Raw genomic sequence first — 26,779 nt, forward strand, 5'->3', positions numbered from 1 at the left:
AGTTAAGAATCTGAACATTGCCCAGCATAACCTCCTGCAACAGAAATCATGTCTTACCAACCTATCAGAATTTCTTATTCATGCTATAAACTGTTTCAGAAACTTCTCAACTGGGTTTCTGAAAAGTTTTGGATAAAATTTACACCCATCTGCTTCTTCACAAGCTATCCAACAAATTTAACCTTCATGACAAATTCCTGTCTCTGCTAAAGGATTATCTTACTGATCGTTTGCAACGTGTTTTTCTTGCAAGATACGTAATCCAAATTTGTTCCAGTTCTTTCTAGGGTTCCCCAGAGTAATGTTCTAGGATCATTGCTATTTCTTCTTTACGTGGATGATCTCCCTTCCTTCCTTTCTTTATCATCTACGAACATTCTTCTCTTTGCTGACGATTGTCAAATTTCCAATATTTTCCGTAGACGATGCCCTACGACTTCAACAAATTCTTGCTAAGCTTACTGACTGGTGTGCGACTTAAAATGTAAAATTGAACCCTCAAAAATATTTCACTCAGTAGATTCACTCACACTTAAAAATATTTCTTTGAAGAAAAATAAAATTTATCACAAATATAGAATAATAGTCCTATCGAAAGAGTTGCGACACACAAAGACCTTGGAGTATTATTCAATGAGAAACTTACATTTGCTGATCACATCACTCTTACTGTGAAGAGTGCTGTGAAAATACTATGTATTCTTTACAGATTTACTAAAATTCGAGATCTCAAATCACTCAGTATTCTCTTCAAACCTTTTGTATCTTCTAAATTTGAGTATTGCTCATCGATTTGGAACATGGCCTGTGTTTCAAACTTATCATGTTTTGATTCTGTTCTTAACTTTTTTCTTGTCATTGTCAAACAAAGAGCTCCTTCAATGCGTATTCTTAACAAAACACAACTCTTAAACATGTTTAATATTCAACCTCCATTTACTCGACGAATGTTGGCAGAGTTGCTACTTGCTGGTTTTCCATAAAATTATCACTGGGAAAATTAACTCCAAATTATTGGTTTCTGTTCTCAATTTTCGTGTATCTTCTCGCCTTACTCGCAGTCATAAATTATTAACGTATGTAACACCGAGACTATCAATTGTACAACTTTCCTTATACTTTAGGCTGCATCGTTGCATAATAGTTTATCGTCAAATGTTGCTATTTTTTACTCTGAAAATCATTTTAGAAACAAGCTAAAGTCTCTGTAAGTGTTTCTAGGTGTATATTTTATATATACACCTAGTCTTACCATTAATACTGTCCAAACTTTTCGAAGGTGGCTGTACTTCCACCCATTCAAGCGAGCGACGTCAAGAAGAGGTATCGTGAAGCTTGAGACATTGCTGGATGAGCTGAAGCAGTGTAAAGGTGTCAGTTGTAAGTGTTTAAGATGGAATGGGGCGAGTATGAAAATCGTGTAGCCGTGATAGCGTTGCGTAAGATAGGCAGATCACCAGGGAAGATTTTCAAAATCCTTCAGAAGCTGCAAATTAGTAAAAAATTGGTTTACCGCACTATCCAGCGCTTTATTGAGACTGGAACTGTGAAAGATCGCTCGCGATAGGGAAGACCACGCACAGCACAAACACCGGAATGTATGGCTCATGAGCTAAAGATGTCAAAAATGTCTGTCTCGCAGCAGTGACCTGGAACTCCATGCTTACAAACAACGTAAAGGACATCTGGCAAATGAACTGAAACGTCAGAGCTTCCTAAAAGGAAAGCGCTTGCTTAAGTGTTATGTAGCAAATGGGGGCAACGTCGAATCCTTTTCACTGATGAAAAGATTTTCCGTGTTGAGGAGACTTTCAATGTCCAAAATGACGATATTTGCCACATGCTCTAGAGAAGCTGGTGAAAAGGTAGGGTGTGAGTTACGAGGGCACAACAGAGCTCCATTTCGGTGAAAAGGGGTGTCTGAACGTCAGCCAAAGTGTACCAGAAGAGAGTGTTTGAGAGACTAGTCAAGAATCTCACCAACATCCTCTTCCATGGACAGAACTGGTGCTTCCAGCAGGAGTCAGCCGGAACACACAAGGCACGGACAACCCAGCAGTGGCTGGAGGCAAATGTTCCGGATTTCATTTTCACTTCAGATTGACCTTATACAAGTTCAGACCTAAACCCTTTGGACTAGAAATTGTGGTCCAAGTTTCAAGAGATGATTTGGAAGAAAAGATATCCCAATATTAAGTTTAAAGCGGTCTCTTTGTAAGGCATCTGTAGATTTTCCAGTTGATATGTTGCGTAATTGAATTGATAGTAGCCACAAAGACTTAAGCACTGCATGCATGCTAATAGTGGCCATTTTCAATAATTATTTGTGATTTTGGTTCGTAATCCATTCATGTAACTCATGTTATTAGAATATTAAAATATATCTAATCATTTTGTATCAATGTACTTAAATTTTGGGACAGTAGTTATGGTAAGACTACGGATATATATATATATATATATATATATATATATATATATATATTTCTTATATACGTTATTATATTGATTCATTGTAAAATGAACATACAGTAGATCTGTATCTGAAACATTCATAATAAATAAATTAGTTAATAATATTTTAAAAATAAGTATACTGGTATACCAATATGTTCAAAAGGTTTTATTTCTTTTCTCTTTTAAATAATAAATTTGCTTTCGAACGGACAAGAATATTGTGATCCATACAAAATTCAAAATAATAAAAGTGGTTTTCGCTCGAAAAAAGTTTGAGAAACGCTGTTCTAAGTAATTCTTATAACTAACTAGTATTCGAAAAAAAAAAAAATGATGGATCCAAAGTACATGACTGTTGGAGACCTCGAACCAACAAAAGAGTCCTAACAAATATGGATCGAAAAATACCCTTCCAAAGCTGTAAGCTGCTTAAGTGCTGAGAATCAATTTTGGAAGCGCTCTGACTCGAAACCAATGGAGCAATGAATCCAGCTTAAACACGCTGAAAAATTACATAGGAAATAGTACAAGTTATATCAAAACAAGAAGTCAAATGTCGACTAAAGCAGGAAATTGTGCTATTATTCAGACGAAACTCTTTGTGTCTTTGAATTCTGTCGAAGAATTTAAAGCTTAAAATATATTGTTATCAAATTTTCAAAAATACATTGTAATGCGCCGCTAAAATTGATCTGAACCTTAGCGCATTACATGATATTTGGACAAGTAGCAATTTGCATTCTTGTCTGTATCAGAGGATTTAAATTTAAATCAATACATTTTTCGAATCGAAATTTAATTTAAAAAAGTTTTGAGTGGAAGAAGATAGAGAATATAAAATGGAAGTATCACCCCTGCGAATTATTTTATGAATTTAATCTTATAGTGTCGAGGGATTGACAAGTGCGAAACTATTGTGCCAAATTTTAATTAACTTTCCAGTAAGTGTTGAGGATTATTTTACAGTAAGGCATGAATAAAATATAATGGATTTCTGAAGCTATTATTTAGCTCAGGGGATTCTATCCCCTCTCCAAATTCTACACACCATCACGTCTAAACTTTCGACATGAATTTATAAATAGTTATATTATAAAATAAAATGTCTTATCAAAATTTTCTGTGGTGCATGCTATATAATTTGTAGACTTGATATCAGATGGTGTTTGTAGCAAATCGTAATGGTATTGATCTTTCTTGCTGCATAATTTGTATAGATAAAATGATATATTATTATGGTGTCATAAGATGTTATATTGAAGTTGGTTACAGGCTGACGATTCTGGAAGAGCTCACTAAAATACGTCAATTATATTTTTTTAAGTTAAAAATGTAGATATTATGATATAAATAAATATATATAAATGAAAATATATAAAAAAAGATAATTATGTTAATATAAAAGTTGCCTATAATTGCACAGATATATTTATAAAAGATGATAAAGTAAACTTTCGTATATTTGATGTACATGAGCGTAGGAACGTCAGATAGTACCAATCAATGTTTGAAAGAGAAAATAAAAATTAAATGAACTATTGCAAGATATATACACAAGCAAGAAAGCCAGAGTGAGCTTTAGATACTTAGTGAATAAAGATAAAACGAGCTACAAAGATAATTACAGGTAATAGAAAAAAAAACAACTTAACTTAAATACTAATCCTAGTACATGCAAGCAAGCGCAAACTACTACTACCGTAATTAATTAACAAATTTTAATGGTATGGAATTATTATTCATAATGTGATTATTACTGTATTTACTTTCGTTTCCACAATATACATTTCAACGATATAATGTGTACAAAATCATTATAAAGCTCTTAGAAATTAAGTTTAGTTAACGTTGTATGATTTTGGTGTCACTAGTTCATTTTGATTACGTTCTGGAACATTTAAATACATTTGCCAGACGTTGTGAATTTTAGATTCCCACTACGTAACATCCATCGCTACCACGAATCTATAATTTTCCTCGGATAAAGAAGGGGAACATTGGCGACTCCGTTACTGGGCCACAGGCTCAGGTCTTCTCGTAGAAGATTCTGCGCCTGTATTATCTTATGATAACGCCTAACTCATTGGAAGTCAGATACTGTTTTGTGTTGGCTGTCTTGTTGAAGTAGTAAAGGATCCTGAAACGACATCTGTAAAGCCATCCACGGCAAGATAACACTGAAATAGTTAATGACGTCTAGGCATGGAGGGCATTAGTGAGAGTTAGCGCATTACATTTTTGGCGTCCCAAATCCAGGATATGGTTGTTATGGAGACCAGATTTTGGCAACCTTAATTGGTGTGATATGACAATTACAATCTAGGTATTGATGTTATGAAGCGTACGGGAATAATTTTCATCTTTTCATGTGTTTATGTCTAGCAACGTTTCTGTAAAAAAAAAAAAAAAAAAAAAAAAAAAAAAAAAAAAAAAAAAATCCAATAGTTATCTCCAATAATTTTACAAACTATTCAAGTTTTTGATTTGAAGTCCAGTATATATTTGATGGTGTTATACGATGGTGTTAGAAGACGAGGAAGGGAAAGCCCTCAGAGCTAACAAGTAATAAATAAAGAAATATGGCACTGAACAGTGTACAGGGTAAGTTATTAAGCGAATATTGCAGAGACAGTGTTCGTGAGGTGGACACTATGCAAACGTTATTATTTAAGAATGGCAGAATGAGTGTTGGTGAAATAAAAGGTGATAATTCGGTGAAATCGAATAAAAATAGTAAGTCTAGCCATACGACTAAGAAAAATAAAGAAGGAAATATGGAAAAAGAAAGAATCAAATTAAAAGATATAGAGAAGATAGTAAAAAATAATGCAAAAGATATAAAGGAAAAGAAGAAATCAAACAAAAGTGAAAGTAATATAGAAGATAATAAGAAGAGAAAACATAAAAGTTACGACAAGGAAGAAGAAATTAAAAGAGAACATAAAGATAATCGTGCGAGTGAAAAAGAGAGTAAAGAAAGAAAGAAGTTGAAATGTTATATTGAAGATGAAAAGAAGCATAAGAGAGACAACAAAGGAAGTAACAATATAGAAACTAAAAGTGAGAAAGGAAAACCCGATCTGCAAAGCAGAATTGAGAAAAAGAAAGGAGAAATAAAGAAGCCAAAGAGCTATATTGAGAGTGAAAAGAAAGAAGATAGTAAAATAGAAGCTAAAAAGAAGAAAACAAATTCTGATATTGAAAATGAGAAAAGCAAGAAGAGAGAAAAGGAAGAAGGCACTGGTGGAAAAGTTGGAAGAAAAGAGGAGAGATGTGAACCAGAAGATAGGAAAAAATTAAAAGGGAGAGATTTCGAGGACAAACATAAAAGAAGAGAGAAGAAACGTTTAGAGATTAATAAAGAGAGTGATGATCAGTTGGAAAAAAGCTTAAAAGAAATGAAAAGAAAGTCTACGAAAGTTCACAATAGGACACATGATGAAGAAATTCCGTTTGTTGTTTTTCGGGAAGCAACAACTAAAGAATATGAGACGATAGAGAAAGGTATTGACGAGATTGATTTTAATGAGATGACCCTGTATGAAATTTGGCGGTTTATATTCAAACAGAATATGCAGTTTCTGAAAGAACTGAAAAAGGATACGAGTCTTACTTTGTCTAAATTATCATCCTACTATGATAACAAGATGGACAAAGTGAAAGAATCGAAGAACAGTGAAGTTAACATCGGAAAAATAGATGAAAAAGAGAAACACCAAGATAATTTTATAGACAATGAAGACACTGAAAAGCCAAATATTTTAACTGAAGAACAAATCGAAAATGAAACAATGATTGTAAATGAGGATGGAAGTAACTCTCTCTGTCAAGAAGATAAAATAAATCAACACGTGGAAGAGGATAGCAATTATGAGAAGCAAATACAATTACAGGAGAAATACCAGTTTCACAATATGGGACAATATTATCATGAGGAAAAAGGAAAATATCAAATTGGAAAGAATGACGATATTAACGATGAGAACTCGAAAGAAGAAAGAGAAGCAAGGTATCGATTAAAGAAACAGAAGTATAAGAAAACAAATGTTGACAGATGTGAAAGATATCTAAGGAAGAAAAAGGAACCTGATGAAGTCCATGAAAAGAGAAAATATGCATCAAGAAGGAAAAGAAAAAGAAAATTCGCGGAAAGGAACAGAATGAGGAAAAGAAACAGAAAGAAAACTGAAGTTTCTACATGTTGGACACCAAAGATAAAGAAGACAAGATTCGAAACCCGAAAAAGAACGAGAAGAAGAATGAAACAATTGATAAAGTGTGAATTAAGGTTTAGTAAACCAAGATTCGAAAGACAAAGCGGAGAAGTAAGGCGAAAGAAAGAAATAGAAATTCAGAAATGGAAGTGGAGAAAGAAAAGAATGAAATCCAGAAATGAAAGACAAAAGGAAAATAAGAAGAAAAACATGTGTTTAGGAAACAAGAAAATGGGAAGGAGGAAGTCAAAAACAGATTGGAAACATGTAAGACATAGAAGGAAGAAAGATTTGGAAGTAACCAAAGGACACATAAAAATGAAAAATAGAATAGACATTAGTAAATCAAGGTATTCGGACAGACAAGAAGAATTCGTGTTTGATCCAGGTGGATAAATGTTCGGATGAGCTTTGTTAATCCATGTTGGTTAATTTTCGTTCAAGTTGTTTGTTATAATTTTGTGTTACTTTATTGATTTGTTGTTCATTATGGATTGGTCCCTATATAGTTACAGGAATTTTTAGGAATGATACCTGGTGGAAAATTTTGTTCATACTTAAAAAAATATTCAGATGGAGAAAGCGTGGACACTAAATTTCTGAAAAATTTTATACCTGTACAAAATTTTTCTCTTATACAGGTGGGAAATTGTAATGCGCCGCTAAAATTGATCTGAACCTTAGCGCATTACATGATATTTGGACAAGTAGCAATTTGCATTCTTGTCTGTATCAGAGGATTTAAATTTAAATCAATACATTTTTCGAATCGAAATTTAATTTAAAAAAGTTTTGAGTGGAAGAAGATAGAGAATATAAAATGGAAGTATCACCCCTGCGAATTATTTTATGAATTTAATCTTATAGTGTCGAGGGATTGACAAGTGCGAAACTATTGTGCCAAATTTTAATTAACTTTCCAGTAAGTGTTGAGGATTATTTTACAGTAAGGCATGAATAAAATATAATGGATTTCTGAAGCTATTATTTAGCTCAGGGGATTCTATCCCCTCTCCAAATTCTACACACCATCACGTCTAAACTTTCGACATGAATTTATAAATAGTTATATTATAAAATAAAATGTCTTATCAAAATTTTCTGTGGTGCATGCTATATAATTTGTAGACTTGATATCAGATGGTGTTTGTAGCAAATCGTAATGGTATTGATCTTTCTTGCTGCATAATTTGTATAGATAAAATGATATATTATTATGGTGTCATAAGATGTTATATTGAAGTTGGTTACAGGCTGACGATTCTGGAAGAGCTCACTAAAATACGTCAATTATATTTTTTTAAGTTAAAAATGTAGATATTATGATATAAATAAATATATATAAATGAAAATATATAAAAAAAGATAATTATGTTAATATAAAAGTTGCCTATAATTGCACAGATATATTTATAAAAGATGATAAAGTAAACTTTCGTATATTTGATGTACATGAGCGTAGGAACGTCAGATAGTACCAATCAATGTTTGAAAGAGAAAATAAAAATTAAATGAACTATTGCAAGATATATACACAAGCAAGAAAGCCAGAGTGAGCTTTAGATACTTAGTGAATAAAGATAAAACGAGCTACAAAGATAATTACAGGTAATAGAAAAAAAAACAACTTAACTTAAATACTAATCCTAGTACATGCAAGCAAGCGCAAACTACTACTACCGTAATTAATTAACAAATTTTAATGGTATGGAATTATTATTCATAATGTGATTATTACTGTATTTACTTTCGTTTCCACAATATACATTTCAACGATATAATGTGTACAAAATCATTATAAAGCTCTTAGAAATTAAGTTTAGTTAACGTTGTATGATTTTGGTGTCACTAGTTCATTTTGATTACGTTCTGGAACATTTAAATACATTTGCCAGACGTTGTGAATTTTAGATTCCCACTACGTAACATCCATCGCTACCACGAATCTATAATTTTCCTCGGATAAAGAAGGGGAACATTGGCGACTCCGTTACTGGGCCACAGGCTCAGGTCTTCTCGTAGAAGATTCTGCGCCTTTATTATCTTATGATAACGCCTAACTCATTGGAAGTCAGATACTGTTTTGTGTTGGCTGTCTTGTTGAAGTAGTAAAGGATCCTGAAACGACATCTGTAAAGCCATCCACGGCAAGATAACACTGAAATAGTTAATGACGTCTAGGCATGGAGGGCATTAGTGAGAGTTAGCGCATAACAACATAAAATAAATACATGTGAAAATCTGTGAACATCATTTTGAATCGTGCAAATGAAGTTATAACACGTAACGAGACTTGGGTCTATGGTTATGACATTGAATCAAAGGAGAATCTCAGTGGGCGAGAAAATTTTTACTGAAGCACCAAAAAAGCAGTTCAAGGTAGCTCAAACGTTAAAGTGATGCGTATTGCTTCCTTTGATTCTTGTGGCGTTTCTCATTATGTGTAATTTCCCACATGATCAAACTATCAACGAAGAGTATTATTTAGAAGTGAGGCATTTGAAGGACTCTGTGAGGAAGGAGAGACCGGAAGCTTGGAAAAATGTAACATGGATGCTGCTATGCGGCTCGGCCATTCGGCACTCCTCATTAAGGGAACTTTCGGCGAAGAACAATTTGATGTACCCCAATCATCGTACTGGCCTCAATTTGGAACCTGCAGACTTCCATGTGTTCCTCAAGTTTCAATCCACCCTGAGAGATCACCATTTCCGGTCCATAGAAGAGGGTAAAAAGTCGTTACGAGACCTCTAATCTATCCTAAAAAGCGTGTTCCAGAATGCGTTGCAGCAGTGAAAGTCGTGCTGGGAACGATGTATTAATAGTGGAAGGTACTATTGTGAAGGAGACAAATCTTAATAGCTTCTACAAAGTGTAAGTACCGTTATATATAGAAAGATTACGTTCTTTCTCGACAGACTTCGTTTATTTGCCAAGTCCAGGACGATTGATACTTTTAGATGAGTTTAGTCAAATATAGGATGGCGACTGCCAAGTATGAAAACTGGCCACAAATTAATTTAAGGATTTAGTTATAAATATCTTTAATATTCCATTTGGGGTCGCGGTAGCTCAGTGGTAGAGCGCTTACCTCTGGTGCGCATGGTCCGTGATTCGATCCCATCTCGCACCAGATAAGCTTTGTAATGAAGAAACACCTGTATGGAGTTTTCCCGTTTCCTCTCACTTTCTTCACTCCACCATTTCATTCATTCTCACCATCACCGTCTGCTTTATACTACACGGTATAACCCGTGGAACGTAAAAGAGAAAAAATCATTTCATTCATTCTCATCACCTCAGTCTCCTTTAGCCTCGGTTCATAATTGTAGAATGTAAAATTGGAAATTTCATTTTAGTTTAGTATTCCACTTTGGGATATAATTATTTATATTTACCTGTGAAATGTAGATTATGAAGTTACTCGCTCTAGTTTGGTAGAATAAACTATTTAAATTATGAGCGGTACAAACGCTACTTTGTATATCCAATTCTTTGCTGCGTTGTATATAGAATTCTGTTCTGTTATTGGCTATCCAGCTGGTGCTAAGGTCCACAACGTTAAGGTCACGTCACTGCCTCATTCTATGGAGACATATATATATACTAATTTTTATAATTGTTCGCAACTTACATTAATTATAACATTATTCTTATGGAAATAACCACATGCAAGTTAGGAGCCGTACAACCTAATAACAAAGTATTTATAACTTCCAAGGTGGACACAAGTAAGGCGATCCATAGCCACAACAATATTTTTGTGTATCATCTCGAGAACTACTTCTCCATATCCCAATTTCTTTATAAAATCGTCTGCACAGGTATTTCGTGAAGGAATGTGAAACACGGATACTTAAATAGAGAGCGTAGTAATTCCTAAACGATTTCTTAAACTGTCTTTACGTAGGGTGACCAGATTCTGACTTGTGAAGAGTAGGACACAAATATTTGGTATATGATAGTTTACTTCATCGGCAATACACATGTCCTTATTGCATTTAGCATTAACCTTATGTTAATCATTCAGTTTTGTTTAAAAAGAAAAACACTGAACACAAAGTATTGAAGGAATTTAACACAACTCCAAATGCTTTTATGAATGACATAGTAGTTTATTTTTGTGAAAGTACAGTGAAACTTCGTGTAGGGCTAAAGATTTTCTTAAATCGATTTTCGGAGCGTGGGATTATGTTAAGGAATGAGGGAAAATTTAGACCGGCATGAGAGAGCTTCTAAACTTGGTTAGCATTACTGTCGTGACTTGAAGTAGAAATCTTACCTACCTTACTAATATCTCAATAAGCCATTCTCAGTAAAAACAATGTATTGCAAAACTATGGTTTGTTGATTCTCCTTTCCTAACCTTTTGAGGAGTGTTATAAAATACAGCGGTTCATCATTAAGGAAAAGAGTGCCTGTGATTCTAAATGTTGTGAATCAAGAATGAACCATTAAAATATTGCAAACAGGGTAACTCAGAACATTTCGCAGGACACTTAAAAAAAAAGGACATTTCGAGGCGTCTTCGCAACACGCAGAAGAGCTCTTTAAAAAAACAGTACTGCACTGCAAAAATCAATACGTCTGGTCACCCTATCTTTACGAGATCCTATAATTAAAGGAAATAAATGTAACGATAGTTGGCTGAAGTTCCCGAGCGAAACAATTTATTGTGAGCTTAGGTAAGAATAAATGTTAATAAGAGTGTTGCAAAATATTTATTTCTGTGTGTTTCTCTTTACAGTTTAAACAGTACGATTACAAGCCGATCAGTGCTGAATCTTCTCCTGCTAACTTGCTTAGCGAAGACAGTACCGTAGAGCACAATCATGTAGACTTTGCAGTTTCGAAATCAAAAAAATCAACTTCCAGTAAAAAAGAGAACAGTGTAAAGAAGAAAAAGAAAAAGAAGAAACGGACATCATTAAGTAGTGTTAATAGTGTAAATACTAGTGAAGTAGTTAATGCAACAGAATCGCCGTCAAGAGATCGCAAATACTATGTGCTTGCTCCGAAATTGTTGGCTTTAGCCAACGGTGAAAACCCTAGCAAAGGCAAGAAAAAGAAAAACCGTGAAAATTCCTTAAATCAAAGGCACAATTCAGTCAGTGAACCAGAAAGTTCATTCAGTCTTAGTGTTGGTGATACGGATGACTCAAAGATTCTTGAACAGAAAAGCCTCCTTCGTACTAAGCTCAAACTTAAAGACAGAGTGAAGCCACCGCGGCGTACATTTAGTTTCCAACTTAAAAAATCCAATGCAGTTACTCCTAATGAAACTTTAACAAAAGTTTTCCCTCCAAGAGCAATGAAAAATATACCCACAAACGTTGTTACAGTAACACCTGGCACTACTCACAATGTCGATAGTAATGATGATGATGAAAATGTATTCGAAAGTACATCAAGGCAAAAGACATTAGCTCTAAATGTTGAAAATGGGAACTCTACTCCTGTTTTACCAAGTAGAAAGCGGAAAAGGCATGACGAGAGTGAAGCAACGATTAAAGAGTCTGCTGCTATTCATGATTTGAAGTCAGACCCTGGTAGAAATTCTATAAGAAGAAAAGGATTTAATATTAATAAACTGAGGGAAATATTAGGTAAATCAACTCCAAACACTGAAAAGGACGAGTCTCCTTCCGTGAAACAGAAAAAGAAGGAAATGTTGCCTTTGCGAGAGAGGATGATAGCAAGATTACATGCTGCACATTTCAGGTGAGTTCAGATCTTTTGGTTTCCAACGACGTATTATTATGTAAGATTTAACATATTCCCCGATACCTGTGATATGACTAGTTATGTTCTGATTTTTTCTTTTGTTATAAAAATTTGAATGTCAAGTTAACCTATCCTTAATATTAGGATGACAAGGAGAGGAAAACTGTAGGACAAGCTTTTATTGAATCATATTGAATTATTTTCTTCAAATCGTATTTGAAGAAGATGTACCGTACCATGCCATTTCAACACAGTTGGGATACACTAGTTATCTCACCCTCTTAAGATTTTGTTGAAATTTAATATGGTGGTATACATCAATGAGAAGCCAAAACTTGTAAATTCCCCTCCCCCCTTCCTCCTATCTATTCTAGATCCAGAGTAATTGCACGTCAAAATGGGCCCCTTTTCTTTACACTTTTTGCCGAAACATTCCTTTATAAAACCGAGACTTATTGAACAAAATAACAACAAATTCCTCAAATTTCAACAAAATCTGAGAGGGTGATGTATATGACTGTGTGGCATAGAATGTTTCTGAATTCTTTGTATTAAGGGGACAGACTACTAAATATTTTTCAGAAGCTCACAATTTTTATTTTGCCAGTTTTTCGTAAGTGAAAAGAGATAATAAAATGTAACTTACCTCAGTAATAGATAATGTTATTCTACACCCGAAAATACGAATCGGAAAATTTTTCAGTGTTGCCATCCATAGAAATTACAGTGTGACCGGAATTTGAATTACCCAAAATCCTAGGTTATGGCAGCGACTAGAAAAATGAACTCAACGACAATTGATGACTTATCATGCTGTCTGTGTTCCTTGTTAATTACTTTTTAAATAATATTTGTATTTTAATTCTACTGTTTATTAAAAATTATTTATTTTGTACTCTTTATTACAAAATAAATACAAGTATTATTTAAAAAGTAGTTAACAAGGAACACAGACAGATGATAAGTCATCTATTGCCGTTCAGTTCATTTTTATATTCGCTACCATAACCTAAATTTTTGGGTAATTCAAATTCTGGTCACACTGTAATCTCTATAGATGGCAACACTGAAAATTCTTCCGATTCGTATTTTCGGGTGTAGAATAACATTACCTATTCCTGAGGTAAGTTACATTTCATTATCTCTTTTCACTTACGAAAAACTGGCAAAAGAAAAATTGTTAGCTTTTAAAAAATAGTTAGTAGTCTGCCCCTTAATAGGAATTTTTTTGGATGTCTGGGCGCACTGTCTACAAAATGATTTCGACATTGTAATCGTACTGAATTCACTGATTATGTATTTTCTTCAATTTTCATCGTCTTCAATACGATGATTAAAAACTTAAAAAAAAAAAAAAAAAAAAATTCTGTCGTTATTACTTGTAACTTTCAGCCAAATATAATTCATTACGTATCTAAAACGACAGTATCAGAGAGAACAAAAAATTCGATTAGATTCTTTGACAATCGAAAGATTAGTGCAAACTTTAAAGAAAAATCTACCTTGCCATTGGTAATATTTAAAAAATAAAATAATAGTTTTGAACAAGGCAGTATTGTTATAAAACTGTCTTACCAACTCTACGTTTTCTGCATCGTAACATTGAGTTGATTTGATTTTAAGTTTAACATCCCGTTCAGCAGCAAGGCTATATGAGACGTTATCGTGACATTGCCTTTATCAAACACGTACTATTGTCCATCTCTTTACGCGGCTCTTATTTTCATTGCATTATATTTCCGTATTTTTATCAAGTACTTTTGCGTGTCACCATGTCTCATACTTGGACCAAATTTCCTTCTTCTGACACATTCGAAGATGGCAGTTTCAGTTAACTGTTGAAATTAACAAATGCATTAGTCGGTATGTCTGAGACTTCTGTACAAGTATATTCGAAGGTACGCTCTTCTTGTTGTTATAATTATTGAAGATGTAACAAAATTGCGAGGTTCCGGCTTCGAGTCCGATGTTTTTTTTTTTTTACGGTTTATTTTTGGTTTCCATGGACGATGCCGGGTTGTCCGTCGCCGACTTTGTTTACCATTTTGTTGTTTATTTATAATTAGCCCAATGTAAATCGCTCTCACGAGCTACATCTGGACCCAACCCATTAAATATGCTCGTTTGAACGAAGTTTAAGGCAGAGGAAAGAGTACATAAATTCAGTTTTAAAACAACATCTGCGCGCATTTTGTATTATATTAATGTGCAGTCAAGTTCAAAACTAAGTTCTGAAGGCGCATTTTCCATCTTCTTTGTAATATTTTACTCGCAGCGTATGCAATATAATTTGATACATAAATGTTCAAAGATACTTTTCAGAGAAATTAAGAGTACATGTCTGTAATTAGTTACTGATTTAATATGATACATATTCAATATTAACTAAATTTGACTTACCTAAAGCACCCAGAAGGTAGGTTTCACCGTGAATGTTTCAGCAAAGAGTTATTTCTTTCTTCAGCATGGATCCTTTAGAAATTTACATTACCAAAATAACTATACATCTAATAATTATCCTTTGCTGTACATATAACGTATACAGTTCCAGGGGCATAATTACACAATATTTTTTTTTAAAAATACAAATATATAATATTGCTTATGGAACTGTGAATGCTATGTTTACATCAAATGAAAATCTTTAGCACTGTAAATTTCTAAAAGATTCGTGCTAAAGAGGTGAAATGTACTTTATTTATTTATTTATTTATTTATTTATTTTAAGAATGACCGTACATTTGGTAAAATTATACAGGGTGGTTTTTTTTTGAAACTTACGGATTTCATTTGGGTCTAGAATTTCTAACAGAAGTCCGATTTTCATGCGGTTTGTGGCAAATGATCAGGGAAGGATGCAAGATTTGTGGGACCATGTTTACTTGTTTAAATTCATCCGGCCTCAAGAAAAACTGCAAATATTCGCCAATGTACCTTACAATTGGAATCAAGTGCGGTGCGATGTGAAGATTTGAGTTTTCTTCATGCATGGAAACCTCGCCAAGGTCAATAAGAATAAGAAATAGGAAACTGGGCCATTGTATTGGTAATTGCGCTGTACAGTTCTGTGCTACTATGTAAGTATAATCAGGACACAGTGAGAATGGTGTACTTTTTGGAGCAACATGAGTTTATCGTTAAAAGTGTTTGGTAAACGGAATCTGTTGTTGCTTTGCGAAGGTCATTTAGAAACAAATTTGCCTCACGTTCTGCCCCAGATAGTAACATAATATACCTATGGTCGCTAGTGAATAAATTAGAAGAAACAGGATCACTTCTGAGTGAGACAGGGAAGCATCGGACCCTGTAGGCAGCTCTTGTGGAAAATGTCATTTATCGACTCCTTAGGTCGTCCAAGAAATCTCTCCTTGTTAGTCGCAAGAAATCGGCTGCAGCTATTCAACATGGGATTTTTGGGTGTTACCGCTAACACTTAATTTGTATTCTCACTAACGCTTAATTTGAATTCTGCAATTTCGCTTCAAAAATCCAAAAACCTCATTCCAATTGCAAGGTATACTGGAGAATGTTTGCTGTTTTTCTTGAGGCGGGACCGATACTACCCCGGATGAATATAAACAAGTAAACATAGTCCAATAAATCTCCCATCCTTACTTGATCATTTGCCACAAACCGCATGAAAATCGGAATTCAGTTAGAAATTCTACACTCAAATGAAATCCGTGAGTTTTATAAGAATCACTCTGTATAAGCTGCTAGAACAGAATAAAGCAAACATCAAACTAAGCTATCAAAGTAAATCAGGTAGGTCACTTGGTAATTAAATAAGGTGGTAATAATTAAGACATATGTTGCATCTTTAATATTTATTCTGGAGATATTTCGTAAAATTGTGATTCACGAGCGGGTTAGGATTATAATTTTGGGTAGGCCCTCTTCCTTTCCCATTATAGATATGTACAATACTTTTTTGAATTATAACAGTACGAAATATTGGTTGATACTTCCGGATATATATATATATATATATATATATATATATATATATATATATATATACTATTTAATATATTTAATATTTAAAATTTAAATAATGAATCCAGATGAAATGTAATTTAACTATGACATAAAACCTTAAAAAATAATTAGCTTTAACTTTGGACAAAGCTTAGAAAAAAATAAATTTTGATTCAGACTAGTTAAATGTATCCATAAATTAAAAAAATACATCCATTATTACAAATTGTCTACTAGACGTGAAGGCAACTAAAACAGAGGTGACACTTTGAAAAGCACGAAGTAAAACTAAACTTGAAAGGTACGTCTGGTGCAACATAAATTGTATTAAGTACGTTCTTGACGTCTATATTTTTCAAAACTTTTAGGTGGGCACAGGCCTAAATGTTAAAACTGCGGCTATAGTGGTCCTCTTCGGTCAAATGAGAAAAGAATAAAAAGAAAAAAAAAAAAAAAAGGTATCAATGAGTTAACGTTGTTTGTTGAAGTTCACTGCCCTTTTTCAACACTGAGGGCATGTGAGACGTGAATCACCGTAATTCATTCGGAATTTTTAATGCTTTCCCACCGTTGATCAAACCTGAGACCATGTGTCCAAAAAATGCACACGCTAACCACTAGGCATGTAGGAGGGTTCAATAAATTTACGCAACATCACTACACATGTTTTCCTGTAACGATAAATGCTCAGTTTAAAATTGATTGATAAGTATTTTCGTAAAACAACGTGGTATTGTTTCGTTAAAACTCCAACAAATATATATTACTACAAAATTGAGTATATTTACACAATCACCTAAAACTTACAAAATATAAACTGATTGTGCTTACAATAGTGTCGTATAAATTGACAAATAATTATTGTACAGTTGTTGCTCCTGTGTGACGCCTCTGAACAAGTATTAGTACTGCAATCTAAAACTGGATAAAATTAATATTTGTTAACCTCATATTTTTGAATGCAACTATTAACAAAATTCAGTTTTATGTCCCACGTTTATGTCGTGTAAGTGAAAGGAGCAAATAACAAAATTCCATTATTTGTCTAGGTTGCCTTGATATCCGGGTTCAACGTTGTAGTTTTAATTATAGTATAGAATGTGTCAGAAACGTGACTTTCAATATATGAAGTAGTTTCACAGATTACTTTGACTTTCGACATTCTTAGGTGTTTTGATAAACTAGCTATTTATAACGATTCGCGATTCCATGATTTTTTACCCGAGTGTACATCGCATTTTTAGCCAACGTTTATTTCTTCGTAACATTTCTAATTTTCTGTGAGGAATGCAAAAGCTAAAACATTCTGAAATTATTTTCTTCTTTTCTTTACGCAACGAACAATGTGCGCTTTTATTTAAGAAAACAGCCCAGGTGCATTTCCAGACGTTGGTCGCCAAACAACTTTTGGTAAGACACAAAAAGTGCGTGGGAAGAATAACATTTTGTGAATCCCAAAGTATTACTAGGCAGAAAGCCAAACGAGCGATGACACATTCAGAACTGCCAATTTATTATTTTTCGAACTGTATTGTTGACCTAAACATTTATAAACTCCTTACATTGAAGTTTGTTGAAAATATATATAGGGGATTGCGAATCGTGAGAAGTACTTGTTGGATTCTTTTCCTCAATGAGGTAAAAGCGCGTAGTTACTTTGTGTTGCTCGAACTGAGCATATCAGCCTAAGGGTACGAACATGCCGAAGAGACCTCGCGATCGAGGTCGAGGTTTAAGTCGCGGTCGCTACCTCGATGTCTAGGTCGGGGTGGATGAAGAGCGCACATAGCGAGGAGGTCTCAGTTTGAGGAGAAACATTACTGTGACGCGTGTGAAATTATTCCGTCAGTGCATAAAAATTACTGCGAAAGCACATTTTGAAATTGAAAGGTCCAAACACTTTATAAATAGAGATGGACACGAAACGAGATATGAGAAATGCCAAAGTCTCGCCCCTTGTTTCAATAAAATATTTGAGTCTCATCTCTTGTCCATCTCTATCAATAAATCAGACACTTTTATTTTTCATTTTTTTTTTTTTTTTCAATTTTCTGTGAAGAAATGCCCTCTTTCAGTACTCAGGCGAGAAATCTTTTCCCAGTAAAATTAAAAAAAAAAAAAAAAAAAAAAAAAAAGTATGTCTTTAAGTTTCGAGGTAGAGGGGGTATTAACTTCAGCAAATGAACTTTCGTCACTGTAATTCTATTATTCGACATTTCCTCCCTATGGATACGTGCCTGTCTTTACAAGTATTTCTTTACCTTATACCAGTAATGAATTTAGAAGAAACCCTTTTTATATTAATATCGGAATTCAGGGGGGACGTGGAGTTTTTAAGCATAGATAGGATTAACAGTAGCTTCTTTTTTTTTTTTTTTTTTTAGAAATCCCACAATTTACGGACTTAGCCCAAAAGTCCCCTCCCTGTAACCGCCACTGCCTTATATAATAATAAGCTACAATATAATTCTCAAATATTTCTAAATATGAATAACTTATCTGACACTCCCATTTCAGTTGCTATTTTCTTCCATTCTCTATTTTAAACGTGCCTATTATGGTGAAGTTTGTGTTTTTTATCCCATATTGCTGGAACATTCTTCACTAATTCTATTAATATGTCTTTCATAATCAAATTTAATAGTGCAGCAAAACCTCTCGAGCATAGACACACACAATCCTCTGCAGACGAAATTCGAAACAAATAAAGACTTTATTCCGTGCAGCGCTTCAGAGAGAACCAATGAGAACACGAGCCACAGCAGTGCTTCCGCTGAACATCGATGTAAAAAAAAAACGCGGTTGTTTATCATCGCTACCACTAATTTATCCTTGCGGTTGACCTCTAGGTCGCGATGTAGCGTACATCTTCGGCATGCGCTTACTCATTTAAATCCATGGGTTTGTGCCAGTATCGAGGGTGCGACCGCGACTTAAACCTCGACCTCTATCGCGCGATCTCTTCGGCATGTTCGTACCCTAAGAGCAATTACCATATATGGATTTCCATACGTTTACTAGTAACATCTTAAGGAGTCTCAAGAATTTTAGTTCATCAAAAAGAAAGAAAGAATAGAAAATAAAAAACTATTTCCTTTATAAGTTAATGATCTAAAAGTAAAAATAGCGTAGGTGCTTAACACCGTTAAACCTATAACTTGCAACATAAAAACTTTCACACAAACTGATTAAATTTTATTCTGTGGCTCTACATGTAAAGTAGCTGTCAGATAGCAGAATGTTTAACTGTGTGAATTTGTCAGTTCTTATGTCCGTTACTGTTAACTCTGGTGTTTGAGATTGGATTTCGATGTCTTTTAATTCAATACCTTCCCAGTTGTCTCAAAATGCTGGCTTAACATCGAAAACTTTTGTCCCTGAGGAAATCAAACAGGGAATCACACACGCTAACAGAGCGAACTAAATGAACTGTTGAAGTAGTGATCTTCAGTTGCGTCCTTAGAAATCGAGAAATATGTGAAGAGTTTTAATACAAGTTGTTTTCCATTAAACAGCAACATCTGGTGATTTTGGAAAGCGACCTGAAATTTGATCGAGTTCCAGCCACTTTCCTGACCGTTTACGATTATTATAGGAGACCCATTTTCCATCAAAAATGACAGTCCAATGCAGGACACTTTCCCGGTTATTCCTTACACTCAGAACTTCACACCTTCAGAGGGCGATTCTTGTTGGTCTATATCAACTCATGTGATACCTATGAGTCCAACCTTTTCACCCTATCGATTGCACGGAACATTAAATGACAGTGGTTTAGTGTATACCCAATTCATGTGAAATGGTACAAACACTTTTCCGAAGATCTCTTTCTACAAGTATTTCCGAGAAGCTCATCCAAACATGATATTAGTGAGTAACCACGGGGCTTACTTTGCAGTGCTGTGTCCACCAGAACTAAATATAACAAACCAACGATGAATGGTGCAGTCATTCGCCATTCCTCGCCTAAATGCACTGTTAATGATTTTTTTGGCTTGCTGTATCAAATGTGTCAGTTTTAATTCGTGAAGAAAATCAGTCGCAATTGTGTGTTCTCTACGGTGCACTTCCATACGACCCTGTTCAACAAAACGCACTGCTTCTTGAGTAGGTGGGTGTTAGACATTAGTCCATTCCATTGTTGTACCTAGGTATTGTTGATACGAGGTGTGATCAAAAAGTACGGTATTTCATTAGAAACAAAGTAATAAGCTTACATGGAATTTGATTTAATCTCCTTCAAAGTACTGTCCTTGGCTAGCAATGCACTTATCACAACGTTGAATCCAAGACTGGAAGCATTTATGGAAGGTTTCTTTCGGAAGGGCTGTCAGTTGTTCTGTCATGGCCCTCTCAATATCAGGAATGTTGTCAAAACGTTTTCCTTTAAGCGCGGTTTTAATGTTTGGGAAGAGCCAGAAGTCGCATGGTACTAAATCTGGTGAGTAAGACGGATGTGGATAGACAGGAACACTTTTTCTGGCCAAAAACTCGCGAATCAAAGACAAGGTATGACACGGCGCGTTTTCGTGGTGAAGAAGGAAGCCATTTGCCCATTTAATCAGGGAGTTAAAATGCTTTTCACGGACCCATGCGAGATGTGTAACTCTTCAGAAAACTCTCGAATAATCATTCGCTTGTTTGAACAAATCATTTGTGCCACTTGCTGCACGTTTTCATCTGTTTTTGACGTCGAAGGACGTCTCGATCGTTGCTCGTTTTCAACCAACTCCTTGCCGCTTTTGAATCGCTCATACCACTTGTAAACAGCCTTCAGTGCCATTGCTTCATCGCTATACACTGATTTTGACATCTCGTGAGCTTGTTTGGCACTTTTTTTGTAGTTTAGAACATAATGTTGGCGTGCAACAGACACTCTTAGCACATCCTCAAATTTCGCCTCTGGAAGCCAACTAACAAGTCGCAACTCGTTCAAACTCGACACTGACTGTACCAAAGGTTTAGGTTATGGGGCTTACTAGTTGAAATGGATACATCATCAATAGATAGCACTGTGCAACTACTTTTTAATCACACCTTGTATAAGTTAACCAGACGTCAAAGGGGATATTTCATTCGTATCAACCTAATAGATAAATGTATAATAAGTGTACAATATAGATAAAATAAAATACGCTTGTGGAAAATAACAAAGTCTATTTTCATATAATTCGCGTTGATTTTGATCCGATTAACTGATGGCATGGAGAATTAAAAGTAATATTGATAGTTGACGTAAAACTTGAAGACCCAGTGGCCGACAATGGGCTAAAATGTGGAAATGACAAATTTTTAGTGGTAGTGACGGAAGCAAAAATAATGTTAAGATACATTGGATTTCCTTCACGCTGTGTGTGTGTTTGTATGCAAGTAGTTCCAAAAAATTTTGTGTTCTTACGGTTTATCAACCCTAGATGTCCCATCATACACACTCACACACATTGATGTTTAGTATTACAATGTAACGTAACGTCATGTTTGCCTCCATCACTACCATTAAAGATAGGTCAGTATCTGATATTTACCATGTCACCCTCTGGTTCTTCGTAATTTATCCTTACTTCCTTTATATTATTATTATTAGTTCTTGATACACGTATTTAAATGGGTTACTTTCTTGTTTTATTTCTTCAGAGCTGGATTTGGAGTCCAATATTTCGACTTCTATTACGTATTGGAAAATTAGCTTTGTGCACTTATGTGCTCCATATCAGTACCCTATATAGACAACCAGAGTAAAGCAGCTTAATGGTGTTACGAATCCACTCAACAGTATTCACTATTCCTTTTCGATCAGATACGATGAATGTGAAAAATAGTAATGTGTAGTGTTGAATCTCATCTTTCATTAAATTACGTTGCTTCGATAGCGCATTATTTTCTACAGTTCTAGATAAGGTTAAGTAAGTTTTAGTTTTGTAACTAAGTTGCTTTGTAAAATAGTAATTATTTTCTTGATGTATCAAATGGAGTTCGATTTACTTCATGATTTGGGCGCTACCATCTGTCAAAAGAACAAAATCATAAAATGAGAATGTCCTGTAGTAATATAACAAATATAGCTTTTCTTAAACGTTTCTTTGACACTTTAATTGTAAATAAATTCATTTTTCTCAATAAACAGTGTTTATATATGTTGGGAAGCAACATTCAACAATTACGTATGTCATATTATACTATTGTTGAGAAATAATAGCTTAAGCAGTAATGGAGTGATTGGTTGTTGCGTAGACGACATTAACTTTTTCATCAAATCGTCTAAGTAGATTATAATTATCTGAAAGGAATCTTCAGCCACCTCTGTGGTAGGTTTGTTTAGTAAGGAAACGGTGGTTGAAGATTCTTCGTAAGGACAGAACTGTCAGATAGGAAACCTCAGCTCCGAATTGATGAAAATATTTCCTGTCCCGATGTTGCGTATGTGTGGCGCCATCTTTCGAAAATTAATAATAATCGGTTCCAAAGTTATGGTTACCTATCTTTGGTAACGTTATTTTTATAAAGAACCTTCAACCATCGTTTTTGTATTGAACAATCCTGACGAAAGCTGCAGAGGTGTCTGAAAATTAGCTTCTAAGTAAGGACTTGATGGAAAAACTTTATTATTAATATTTGCGATTAAACTGTGTGAGCAAGGGTGAATAATACCATAAAATTAGGTCCAGTGTAAGGAATGCGAAGAGTAATCCCACAAATAGAGTAATCTCATAGAAAACTAATGTAAAGAAATTCATTTTAAAAATAAAAACTTATCCATAAAATGAATTCGAAAACTTTGTAATACTTGAATGGAAAACAGTAACATGTACTTTATATATATATATAGAATGGATCATTTATCTTGATACGTCCTTATAACTTTCAAACTAATGGACAGAAAACGCTGAAATCTTGGGAATATTCTTTGGAATGCTCTGTGATACTCCAACGTTAACAATGTTATCAACCCAGTTTCAAATGGGACTACATCAGATTATTATATGTGTCAAATCTACATGTGAAACGAAAACATACCACACTTGGCATGCAGTAGTACAAACTAAGAACGCTACAGCAGTACAAACATCCAAATTTTGGTGGCCCCTATAGCAGTAATAATGCAATTCACATCTCAAGTACTTCAGTGTCTTGTCTAATACTTTTATCTTGATATGACGGATTTCGAATGAATACGAACAAAGTTACATGGGATTGAAAATTTGTCTTTACTTTATTTCGAAAAACTGATTAGATAAGTACTTCATCTAATTTCGTAGATGATTTTCAATTGATATAAAAACCACAATGCCGTTTTGCAGCAATTTGATATCTCAGACCGTTATGGAGATGAGGGCCGCGGTGCCTAAGTGGTAGAGCGTTCACCTCTGGTGCATGATGTCCTTGGTTCGATCCCAGCTCGCGCCAAGTGAGTTTGGTGGTGGATAAACAGTGTGTGCGTGGGATTTCTCGATGTTCTCCCGTTTCTTCCCACTTTCTTTATTCCACCATTTCATTCATTCTAGTGATCACCGTCTCCTTTAGCGTAGTCGGCATATACGTGGGACGTAAAACTAGAATTTTTTTCATTTCTGTTATGGACGTATGGTAAACACTGGTAAAGTTCGCAATACTGCTTACAATTATGTAATTCTGGAAAGTTGTAATTACACCTACCAAAAAGCTTTGTTGTAGTGTTATAGAAGCGAAAGTAAGTCAAAAAGAGTTTTAAAAATTCATACAAAAACGCTATTTTAAGCTACCTCCCCTTTCTTTCTCCCCAATCCCTCGGGTAACGTGATCTTCAAAAAACGTCATCCCTCATATATGACGGGCTAACATGACCATAAACCCTGAAATCTAATTCCTAATCCTAATCCTCAAGGATACCAAAGCCAACCATGTCCCAACATCGGGCTTTTTAAAAACGTACAAAGCATAACATTGATGAAGTAATATTGACCTGAACCTTTATCATTCATACAGAAATAGTCATACGAAACATTTTTTCAATCAAATGAATAGATCAAAATTAAATTTGGACATGGTTATTTTCAACATAAGTTGGTATATTGTGATTGACACCTTCACCGTCGTCACTAGCTACTGAAGAAGAAATACAGATATGTATATTTTGTGGAGCCTTAAGAATGGTTTTTGTTTACTAGTGTAAATATTCAGTCTTGATAATACTTAATAGCTATCAGCGAAAATCCGACATTTAACATGATTTTTTCAACAATCTATAACTTATGTACAATTTATGTATATATAGTGTTCACTAATATTGAACGCAATAAACCAGATATAAGATATAGGACTAGTTCCATCTATCGATATTATTCTTCTACACAGTTTGTTTATATTGACGAACTAATGAGGTAAGACACTTTGTTTATACAGGTATGTCAATGAACAAATGTATACTTCCAAAGGCAGGGATGCTATGGATTATTTTAAGAACAATCCAAGTTCTTTTTCGGCTTATCATGAAGGTTATCAACTGCAAGTGTCCCAGTGGCCAGTGAATCCTCTAGAGTTGGTCATCAAATCTCTCAAGAAAAAGTAAGTATATTAAGAATTAACTGTAATATATTAAATTATCTATGAAAATGAACATAATAATCTGATGAAAATATTCTAACAGCCAGGTTCACCAGCAGTCATTAAACTTAAACACTTTAAGGTCTCATTAAGAAAAAATACCTTATAATGTTCGTTTGAATTGTTATTTAACTATTTTGTAAACCCATGGGAATAATTATTGCCACAAGCCACTCTGGTGTGGAAATCAATATTTCCATTACTATATCCACCAGCTTCATTTTTGAAAGGAAAATTAAAATTGCTAGAAAAATATATGGTATCAGTTAATTTTAGCATCTATGCTGTCTTACTGACATGAATTGAAAGCTAGTATAAAATAACAGTCGTATTTTCAATATTTCTCAGGTATTAAGTGTGATTGAATGATAACAAGTTCACTATATATATATATATATATATATATATATATAATTTTGAATGAGCAATATTTAAATGAATATGTATGAAGAAAGACAATTCCTTCCGACAAAATAGCCCGTGCTTGCTAATAAGCACCACACTATATGTAAAATTGTGATGTTGGAAAATACTAGTGACGTCGTATTATAAGAATTAAAACTAGTGCATATAAAAAATAAAATAATAATAATAAAAAAAAAACTTAATTTTAAAATAGTAATCCATGATAAATTTATTCAACAAATATGTTGGTAAAATCGGGAGTAAAACTCTTGGAGAACAAAGTTGATCAAAGTGAGAGTTTCGAAGATAACAGCAAACTAAGTTCGTAATATCTTATCAATTTACGAAATTTCGGCTGTGGCTGTGCTGCATTGTTGTTGCCTGCAAATTATTATTTTTTTCTTTCTTTCATTTATTATAGCGACTGCGTAGACCTAAATTTAGATATTAATTGTTCATTAGTTTAAACCTGCTTACTAGTTTAACGTTCTTGTCCTGTATGTAGCTAAAGTGGTCGGAAATTGTTAGTGTAGCTTAAGTTACTATAGATATTTGACACATAGTGTATCCATTAGTCGAATAAATGAAATACAGTGCAGGTCAGCATTATCTAAACGATTTCAAAAATTCACTGTGAAGTTTATTTGGAATATATAGTATATGTAGCGAAATTAGAAACAAATTAACAGTTCAAAATCACGTGGAGATATGTGTTAAGGAAATCTCATGGGATTATTAAATTACAGAGAGAAAGGGGCCAGTCATAAACGTTGTGGTTTCTACAAGTTCTCTGTAGAAAGAGTATCGTTAATGTTACCTCCTCGGGACACATGTTCTGAAATGTTGGTTAATCAAATTAAAAGGAGCACAATTCAGCAAGTTTTTACATGCACGATTTTCTTTCTGTTCACTTGTGCATGCTTTTCTCATTATTTGGTTTGTATATACGATGGAGAATACGCAGTTAACTTTTTCCCACTATTTCATTGCAAGGAGAATGCTTGCTGTACATAATTTTTCTACATAGTCCCCTCCCAGTTCAGTGCATTTACGCCATCAGATAGGAAGTGCTTCTATACCAATTAACAATTCTTTTGGTTGACGCTGTAGCTACCCGTTAACCGCCGATTAGACGTCTTCGTCAGACTAGAACTTCTGCCCTCCAAGGTGTTACTTTAATGGACTAAAGATGTGGAAATCTGACGAGTATGGTGGATTGTATGTGGGAGGCACTTGAAGCGTAGACCATCGATAGTTTTCATAATTGCACGAGCAGAATGAGGAGGGGTGTGTGCGTATTACTGGCTTTGTATGAATTATTTAAACCCATTAACGACCCTCTAATATTAACTCATTTCTAATACATGTATTTTACTTTTTGGTATAACAGTAGTTTTCTACAGATGTTCTACATATAATTA

General features: G+C 34.2%; 1 protein-coding gene across 1 annotated transcript in view; it reads left to right on the top strand.

The window, feature by feature from the left end:
• The window catches only part of LOC145670224 (uncharacterized), a 51,554-nt gene that overhangs the window by 15,278 nt on the left and 9,497 nt on the right, over positions 1–26,779 (top strand). The window contains exons 4-5 of the mRNA XM_081738603.1: positions 11,419–12,392; positions 24,753–24,914. Of these exons, the coding sequence (XP_081594729.1) occupies positions 11,419–12,392; positions 24,753–24,914 (1,136 nt within the window). The remainder of the gene's footprint in view (positions 1–11,418; positions 12,393–24,752; positions 24,915–26,779) is intronic.

The sequence above is a fragment of the Thermobia domestica genome, chromosome 14 (genome assembly GCF_964235325.1).
Source record: "Thermobia domestica chromosome 14, izTheDome1.hap1.1, whole genome shotgun sequence".
Taxonomy (NCBI): Eukaryota; Metazoa; Arthropoda; class Insecta; order Zygentoma; family Lepismatidae; genus Thermobia; species Thermobia domestica.